The 9,184-nt window shown below is 51.8% G+C and overlaps 2 protein-coding genes across 2 annotated transcripts in view; both read right to left on the bottom strand.

The window, feature by feature from the left end:
- The window catches only part of LOC109529758 (zinc finger protein Xfin-like), a 17,670-nt gene extending 9,957 nt beyond the window's left edge, over nucleotides 1–7,713 (bottom strand). Inside the window, exons 1-6 of the mRNA XM_019893189.1 lie at nucleotides 7,280–7,713; nucleotides 6,001–6,958; nucleotides 5,865–5,883; nucleotides 3,853–4,022; nucleotides 1,808–2,837; nucleotides 382–478 (exon numbers count right to left, since the gene is read on the bottom strand). Of these exons, the coding sequence (XP_019748748.1) occupies nucleotides 382–478; nucleotides 1,808–2,837; nucleotides 3,853–4,022; nucleotides 5,865–5,883; nucleotides 6,001–6,958; nucleotides 7,280–7,298 (2,293 nt within the window). The 5' untranslated portion in view covers nucleotides 7,299–7,713. The remainder of the gene's footprint in view (nucleotides 1–381; nucleotides 479–1,807; nucleotides 2,838–3,852; nucleotides 4,023–5,864; nucleotides 5,884–6,000; nucleotides 6,959–7,279) is intronic.
- Nucleotides 7,714–8,359: 646 nt separating this feature from the next.
- LOC109529756 (gastrula zinc finger protein XlCGF8.2DB-like) overlaps nucleotides 8,360–9,184 on the bottom strand; it is a 13,169-nt gene continuing 12,344 nt past the window's right edge. The window contains exon 4 of the mRNA XM_019893188.1: nucleotides 8,360–9,184. Coding sequence (XP_019748747.1) covers nucleotides 8,494–9,184 — 691 coding nt within the window. The 3' untranslated portion in view covers nucleotides 8,360–8,493.

Raw genomic sequence — 9,184 nt, 5'->3', positions numbered from 1 at the left:
AAAAAAAATCAATTCAAATTTTTTTTTTTTTTTTTTTGTATCATCCTTTTTTCCAATCGAACTTATTTCGAGTTCTCGACTCTTCTAACGTCCGTGCTAAGTGTGGCCGTCTCGCTCGGTTTCTTCAAATTGTCACTCTTTCTCACGCTGTTGTTTTATTGCTATTACATTACAGCCGGTGGCACATTCGTCAAAAGTTGTGGATTGGCGTTCTCGTTGTGGCTGTTTTGCGTTTAGCTTGTATTGTTGTCGTTCTGGCGTGGCCTTTTAGGACAGATCGCCTTTAAAAAGAGGAACGTCGGTCTCACTGGCTTCACTTGCTGCTTCAATCACGGCTTCAACTGGTGGAGTGATGCTGAAAGTCACGTTCGGAGGACCAACCTGTAACATGCGAGTCCATGGAAGCGTCCACAGTCCCCGTCGCCGATTGTCCTTTTCGCGTCCTCCTCGATTTTTCGCTGTTTTTTTTTTCACAACACTATCAAGATGTTTCTTTTCCCCTTTCCCCCCAATGTCCCCTCCCAAAAAACAAGCACTTGACGCTCACGCTTGCGTCCGTTTCGCATGTCGCTAACTTGCGCGAGTTTTTGTTAGCAGGCGAACCAGCGACGCTTCTATACGTGCCGAGGAAGAACCGGAACGAGCCCTTTTCGTTTAATTGGCGCCTTGGTGTCGACGATCACGAGAAAGCCCCAGGTTGGTCTCGGAAGGCGTACATCAAGTCTTTCCGAGGCCAGTATGTGACGCGCGGCTCACTTCCGCCTTTTTCCTTCTTCGGTGAAAGTTGGTGACAACTCGCATAATGCCGCCATCGAGCGGAGAAACGTTGTCATCGCGGTTTACGTGACGTCACAGTCGCAATAAAACACAGCCGCGCGGACATCTAGTTTATGCCACAAAACATATTTTTGGGATCAATTATATCATATTTTTGATTTGTTTTCCAAGGGAGGGCTGATCATATGGTTTCTTGCATTTTTCTTGTGACGTTGCCTTCATTCATAACCACAAATGAGCTTTAAGCAAAAGCAAAATCGGGCCAATCTGACGCTAGTCGTTTGTGTATCGGGGCACAAAACAGAATTGGATTGTGGCAAATTGCGTTTGTAATTTCCACACAGGTTTATATTTCTTTATTTTCCCATCGTTGTATTTTCCAAAGAAAGAAAGAAACATTTTTTACTTGTCATCTAATTTTTCTCATTGTATTTTTTTTCCTCATATTTTTGCATTTGAAAGAAATTCCAATTGGAAATTTTTCCCCATTATTTTTGTATGGCGCCGTATTTTTTGTAATTTTACCGGTAGCTTTATAAAATGTCCAATTTGATTTTTTACCCTCCCAAAAATGCTAATCTTATCCAAATATATTTTTATTTTAAGTCCTCAGTTTTCAAATGTTATTTCCACCATCAATTGTTGTCCCCCCCAGGCCCCGCAACAGATGCCTGTTTGCAAGTGCTCAAAAGATACAGTTGAGTTGAGAGTTGAGTGAATGCGGAAATTGACCTCTGTAATCACAACTCGGTTTTATTTCAAAGCAAAAAAATAATAATTACAAAAATAACATGGACAAGGCACAACAAAGAGGCGCGTTTGCTAGTTTGCCGCAGCACACAAAGAAACGACACAAGTTGAAGCCTTATTGTTTCGGACGATACCAAAACAAAAGATTTATGGGTAACGGTTCGTGAAGTGAGCTCATTTCCCGACTCACTCGAACAGCAACACATCAGCCAACAACAAAGGCAAGTGTTTGTTCGGGGCGGGCATTCGCCACGTGAGTCGATCGATCATGGAGTATTCACGGCGTGCCAGTGACATCCGAGGCGCACTTGTGTTTGTTGAGCTGATACTTGTATGCAAATTTGACGGGACACAGGCCACAGCCGTAAGGTTTTTCTCCCGTGTGCGTCCTCACGTGCGTCCTCAAGTTGCCGCTCTGCGCAAAGCTTTCGCCGCAAACGGTGCAAGCGAAAGGTTTCTCACCCGTGTGCGTCCTGGTGTGTTTGGACAAAATGTCCTTGCGGGAGAACGTTTGACCGCACACGGAGCAGGGATAGGGCTTTTCTCCCGTGTGGGTCCTGGTGTGGATCATCAGATTGCCTTTTTGGGAGAAGCGTTCGCCACAAACCGGGCAGTGAAAGGGTTTCTCCCCCGTGTGCCACCTCATGTGGATCATCAAGTTGCTCTTCTGGGAGAACCGCTCGCTGCAGATGGAGCAGGGGAAAGGTTTCTCCCCGGTGTGTTTCCTCATGTGCTTGGTCAAGTTGACCTTCTGCGAGAATTTCTCGCCGCACGTGGAGCACGGAAAGGGTTTCTCCCCCGTGTGCGTCCTCATGTGGATCATCAGGGTGCCTTTCAGCGAGAAGCTTGCGCCGCAGATGGAGCAAATGAAGGGTTTCTCGCCCGTGTGAATCATCATGTGCGTTTTTAGATTTCGCTTGGTGCCGAAACCTTTGGCGCACTCGGAGCATTTGAAGCGGCGCTCGTGCTTCTGACCTCTCCGACGACCTCGCTTGGGGTCTTCCTCGTTTGTCCGGTTGTCGCCGTCCGACATAGGCGCCGAGAGGCCGCCGGCTTCTGTCCTGCCTCGCCTGCGCCGATGCTGAGACGACTGAGCTGTGTGGTCCTCGTCTTCGCCCTTCACCACCACTCGAATCACCGGGAGCCGGCAGCCGGGGGCCTCCTCCTCGTCCTCGGGGAGACCCCCGAGATGCCCTCCTCCCCCTTGACTGACGTCCACCTCTTCCTCTTCCTCTTTGACGCAGGGGGGCTCTCGCTTCCCCACGCCGGAGCTGCACTCCCGAAGCGCCTCTGGACGGACGGCTGTCGGTCACAAGAAAGCAAATGTCACCGTTTTCATGTCTCCGAACAAGAAGAAGCAAAGGGAGAGGACTGAAGCCTCGAGCAACCATCAACAGGCCCTCGCAACCACGTTCACTTTCATCTGCAGTTGGATGCTTTGGAACAAAATAACCAAGCTCGAGTTCAATTTGGGTTATGCGCCCTCGAGACGGTTTTGAAGGCATATGTCCTACCACTTTCCTGACACACGGAGATACTGGTGTGCGGGGCACTTTTTTTTCTCCTCCTTTTGAACAAAATGCGAGACTTGGAATTCGCTGCTTCAAAACGAAAATGGACGAATTTCTATCCAGTGACAGGCATGGGGCCTTGTGACTTTTTGTGGGTCCTGTTAAGATGGATATGCACAGCCAATCTTGTAGGATCGACAAAAGGTGACATTTTATCCTGTTTCTTTTTATGCTCCCGTGTTATTGTCATTTGTCATCTGCAGCAAACGCCGCGTCATGAAAACGTCAAACAAGCTTGATTGCACGGCCAAAAGCTTTCACTGAGCAACGTGACACGCAAGTGACACATTTTCAGTGTACATAAGAAACCTAAGGTGTAAAATGTCATCTAAAATGAATAAATAACAAGATGGGGGAATGCAAATCACAAATACTACTGCGTTGGGAAAGAATATGCTAAGGCAACAAACTCGCATTTATTCATCGCCACCGCCCCCACCCCCCACCGCCAATTAAAAAAAAAACCCTCGAGGCTACACCTTCAAACTATACCAGCGTAGCAATTACTACTTTTGAACACAAAGAACAGCAATGAAATGAGATTTCTGGGGGGGGGGGGGGGGGGGGGGGTTCCGATCATTGAACAAAAAGCTTCGCCGTCGCTGGGCTGCTTATTAGATTGGGTGGTCTCGGCCCGCCCATGATGGCGTCAGGCTTCTTGACAAGCCAAGCCCGCGGCGTTCACTCGACATTGTTGATCGGGCGGCAAACATAATCCGCGCCAAGTGTGAAATGAATGAAAACAACCAACCTCGCGCGTCCATCGGAGGGTCGAGTGGCGGACGACTTCGTCGCTGGTTTCCTCCTGTGTCGTCTGACAAAACTCCTCCTCGTTATTTGCGGACGATCTTTCCAACGATACAGTCGCTCCTCCGGAACGGAGTCGCTCGTTTTGACGGGCAAATAGAAACGCTTTTGTTGGCGCTACTCACGCCGCCTCATCGTGAGCTCATCGATTAGCGTGTCGCGTGAACTTCCGCCTCGTTTTTTTTTTTGGTCCACCGACGACGAGCCAAGCGAGTCGGAGATGCTTCCAGGCGCACAAACAAAACGGCACAGTTGACGTCTGTCTATTTTCAGCGCGAGGAAAATAGTTTGGACAAAAAACGTTGACATGAAACGCGTTAATTCTTTTGCGCAGACGTCAGCCGCAGCCTACTTCCGCCTTTTTCTTCTTCTATTGGCAGAAATGGCAGCCAGCACCCGCCACCTCGCAGTGCTGCCACCAAACGAAGACATTTGGTTTTGCGCCATTCCTTTGCCGCTTAAGACAGGGGTCCCCAACCGCCGGGCCGCGGACCGGTACCGGTCCGCAGGGCATTTGGTACCGGGCCGCACATGGAGATCGCAAATGACGGCGGCCTTAAAAGTACGTTCGAAAGTAACAACTGGATCAAAGTTATGGCTGAATACTCTGAGATCGCCACAATAGCACTGTTGCTATTTCCGGCATCCTACCTGTGTGAGGTGTGGAGTTTCTGCAGCAACGGCGACTAAAACAAAATTACGAAGTAGACTCGACATAAACCACACACTTAAGGTGTCATTACCCCGAGATGGGACTGTCTGATTGCAGAAAATCAAGCTCGGGACTGTGGTGAGTTGTCATTTTCATGCACTTTGAATTTGCGTTGTATCGTATTTTGAAGGCATTAAACATTACCACAGCGATAAGAGTGTTGCGACCAGATTAGACGCTCCTTGTGTTTATTATTATATTTCGAAAACACCACAGTTTTCATGCAGCTCATACCATATTATTTTGTTGTATTAATCCGCCACACCTTCAATGCCGGTCCCTGAAAATATTGTCTGACTTAAACCGGTCCGTGGGGCAAAAAAGGTTGGGGACCCCTGGCTTAAGATGTGTAAATTTTTATTTATTTTTTTTAAACTACCTCCGTTAGAAATGGAGCACCGCTACCCTCTGCTGGCGGGTCGGCTCATTACAAATCCTCAAGCCCTACAGTAATCCCTCGTTTATCGCAGTTAATGGGGACCAAAACCACCCGCGATAAACGAAAATCCGCGAAGTAGCGTCCAATTGACATAAACAGGTTTTTTTTTAAGTGCGCAAACAGTCCGCGAGAAGCTGCAAAACAACAGCGAGTCACATGGAGAAACATATACAGTACTGTACTCCATGTATATGTAAATTGGTTTTGTTCAATAAAAAAAAAAAAAAATTATGTTTGAAAAAATCCTCGATGCACTGAATCCGCGATAAACAAACCGCGAAGTAGCGAGGGATTACTGTACTGTATATGGCATGGGAAGAAATCACACGGCTCGGTTGAAGGTTCTGGTGTCGAAATATTATGATTGCATTTTTCGGTCAGCACCAAATAAACCGATAAAAGCGAGCGTGCTTGGCTTCCTGTTTGGAGAACTGTACAAATAAGTGTGACCCTGCACCCCACCCCCTCTCAAAATAACAAAAACAAATTCATAACAGAGACCCCAAGAAATACTTTGATAAAGTTGATTTGAACATGCACGTTTAGTTGTGTTTACAGAAAGTGGGGGTCAAATAAAGACGTCATATTTTCACTTCACGAGTCCAGTCGGGAACAAAAAGTCATGAAAAGGTCTATCGTCGCAATTATTTGTGGTTTGGTAGGCGTGCAGATTTTTTGGGGGGAACCTGCCCTCCATTAGTCACTGTCGGTATCTTGATGCCAGGGCGACAATTTTTCGTGAGCTTCCTTTGGATAGAAGTAGTCCTGTGTTGCGCTCTTGGCCATTTCTGGTCAATCGCAAGTCTACGGTCAGGTCTTCAGCGCCCCTGTCGCCATGACATCAACGCCAAGGTCTGCCGCGGCATCACCGACAAGGACCGCTGTCAACGCAAAAGGGCGTCACGGATGACTTTTGGCGGTGGCGTTTTGCCCGCGCTCAGCGCGAGTTTCCTGGCGCGTCAAGGGTCGCGTCTTCATTTCGCACACATTTGTGCTTGCTAAGCTGACTCGGAGTGGCAAATTTCTCTTGACACAGGTTGCAGCCAAAGGGCTTTTCTCCCGCGTGCTTCCTGGCATGAATGTTCAAATTGCCTTTCTGCGCAAACGTCTCGCCGCAAACAGAGCAGGCGAAAGGTTTCTCGCCGGTGTGCGTCCTGGTGTGTTTCCTCAAACTGCCTTTCAGAGCAAACGTTTTGCCACACAGCGAGCAGGAGAAGGGTTTCTCCCCCGTGTGCGTCCTCATGTGGATCACGAGGTTGCCCTTCTGCGAGAACCTCTCGCCGCACACCGAGCAAGGGAAGGGCTTCTCCCCGGTGTGCGTCCGCATGTGCTTCATCAAGTTTCCCTTCTGGGAGAAGTTCTCCCCGCACACCGAGCAGGAGAAGGGCTTCTCTCCCGTGTGCGTCCTCATGTGCGTGGTCAGGTTGACCTTCTGGGAGAAGCGTTCGCCGCAAACGGAGCAAGGGAAGGGTCTCTCCCCGCTGTGGGTCCTCATGTGGATCATCAGCGTGCCCTTGAGCGAGAAGCCGCCGCCGCACACGCAGCAGACGAAGGGTTTCTCCCCGGTGTGGATCATCACGTGCCCCACCAAGTGCTCCTGCCGGTTGAAGCTTTTGCCGCAAAACGGGCAGATGAAGATCCGCTCCCCCGCCTGCGACTCCTCGGCGGCCGGGGAGCACCCGAGGGGCGTCTGGCACGCAGAGTCTCCTCGGGGACTCCGGTCTTGCCGCGGCTCGCCTTCGTCTTGCTCATCTTCGCCTTTCACGATGACTCGGATCAGCGGGAACCGGCTGAGGTCCGCCTCCTCCCCCTCCTGCTCCCCGTCTTCGTGGCGGCTGACGTCCACTTCCTCCTGTTCTTGCTTGACGTGGGCCGGAGGGCTCAAGCGCCGCCGGCCTCCCTCTGCGGGACGCAAGAAAACAACTCGTCAAAAAAGATAGCGTCCGCAATACGGTTGCAAAACGTTGGGGCGGAATGGCGGCACCAGACTGTGTCCTGGGAAAACAAGTTTTTGCAAAAAGAATCTTGTCGAGCGGAACGCCGACTCCTACTTTTTTTTTTGCTTTGGGGGCAAAATAAGAAGTTATCGACGGACGTACAACGAAGAACCACGTCGCCAGATAGGTTGAATCAGCCTCCACTTTGCTTTTTGGGCGGTGTCGGTGACGCGCATCGCGGGATTCGGAGCGGAGTCGCGCACGCCGAGAGGAGAGCGGCGCCGACCTTGCGCGCGAGAATCCATCGCCGCGTCCGGTTGGACGTCGTCGCCGGTCGTCTCGTTTTTCTTCCTCGGCGTCCGCTAAAGCTTCTCTCGTCATCCGTCCAAATGTTCCGCCGCGCACCGCCGGGACGTTGTGCGCGGAAGTGGCCGCCGACCGGGCTCCGGGCTCCGGGCTCGAGCGCCTCGCGGACTTCCTCCTCCGCCGGCCTTTGTTTTGCGAGCTAACGCGCTAAGCTAGCCGGAGAAGCTTCCGAGTACGCCGAGACGAGGAGTGAGGCGTCAAATTTGGCCGGCAGACGGCCAAAGAAGCGACGCGGCGACGGGCGGACGTCACGTCGCTCAAGTGCTCGCGCACATCCTCACCGCGGTCTGCCGCGCGAGGCTCGGCCGCAGCTCGCTGGCTCACTTCCGCGTTTTGCTCCTTCGCTCGACTCGATTGGAGGACGGGTTCCGTGTCGTCAAGCTCTACGTCATTGACCCCACCCCCACTCCACCCCGCCATTTCAATTCAACAACAACAAAAAAAATCCATCTGGAGCCTTATTCAAAAAGGTCCTCGTGTGAAATCAAGAGTCAATGGCCACGCTCTCAACAAGTCGTAAAAACGAGATCACAATCACGAAATGTGCCGCCACTTCCTGATGATTGAAGTCAACGTGTTACCTGACCGGAAAGAATGGCTTCGTTTGAACCCGAAACTCATCACGTCACAAATGACGCTCGTATGACGTTGAACTTTTTCCATGCGGGTTTCCGGTATGGCTCCGTCACTTCCTACCTCGAGACTGAATTGGGTGAAACTTAGCCCGACGCATCAAAGTGTTGGGTGCCGAGGATGGAACAGGGGCCAACTTCACCCCCGAGCTCCACCGACGTAAAAAGGCCACTCGGTTCAGCGGCGAGAGGTGAGCGGAAAGCTTCCAAATAAATCCTTCCATGACATGCGAGAGTATCCAATTTGTGAAACGGGCATGAAGAGGGCACGTTGGTGCTTGCGCGTGCGGATGTTTGGATTCCCATTCGGGGAAGGAAACGTCAGGATTTCCTCCGCAGGCTCTCAATGAACAAAATGAGCACACTCGGACGGTTTCATTGGGTTTTATTAGTCTCGGGCGAACTCGTCTCTCTAGTCGCGGGTTACAAAGTGTCGGATAGGTATCCGCAATAGGACTCCATTTGTGTACAAAAACCACGTCGGCGCCGCCGGCCTCGACGCCTACGCGTCAAAGTCGGTCCGAGCGCTGCCGCCCTCGCCGGCGCAGGCGCGTTTGTCGAGTTGACGCCCGTGCGAGAATTTGTCCTCGCACGAGTCGCAGCCGAAGGGCTTCTCGCCGGCGTGCGTGCGCGCGTGCACGTCGAGCGTCCCCTTGACGGAGAATTTCTTGCCGCACACGTCGCACGAGAAGGGCTTTTCTCCCGTGTGGATGCGGGTGTGTCCGATCAGCTGGCCGCGCTGAGCGAAGCCTTCGCCGCAGAACGAGCACTTGAAGGGTTTCTCGCCGGTGTGCGTGCGCAGGTGCTGGATCAGGGCGGGGCGCACGCTGAAGCCGGCGTTGCACTCGCTGCACTTGAAGGGCTTTTCGCCCGTGTGCTTCCTGGTGTGTCGCATCAGGTTGCCTTTGAGCGAGAAGCGCTTGCCGCAGAAGGAGCACGTGAAGGGCTTCTCGCCCGTGTGCGTCCTCATGTGGTAGACCAGATGCGCCTTGCGGATGAACCTCTTGGGGCACACGGTGCAGCTGAAAGGTTTCTCCCCCGAGTGGATCATCATGTGCCGCTGCAAATCGGACATCTTGAAAAAGGCCGAGTCGCACAGGGAGCATTTGAAGTGCTTGGCGTCGAATCGCGCGTGGTCCGAGGGATAGCCCCGGGGCGCCTCGGCCCGCGCGACCGAGGGGCCGCCCGCTTTC

The sequence above is a fragment of the Hippocampus comes genome, unplaced genomic scaffold (genome assembly GCF_001891065.2).
Source record: "Hippocampus comes isolate QL1 unplaced genomic scaffold, H_comes_QL1_v1.1 scaffold378, whole genome shotgun sequence".
Classification (NCBI taxonomy): Eukaryota; Metazoa; Chordata; class Actinopteri; order Syngnathiformes; family Syngnathidae; genus Hippocampus; species Hippocampus comes.
This window is presented reverse-complemented; position numbering and strand designations above follow the sequence as displayed.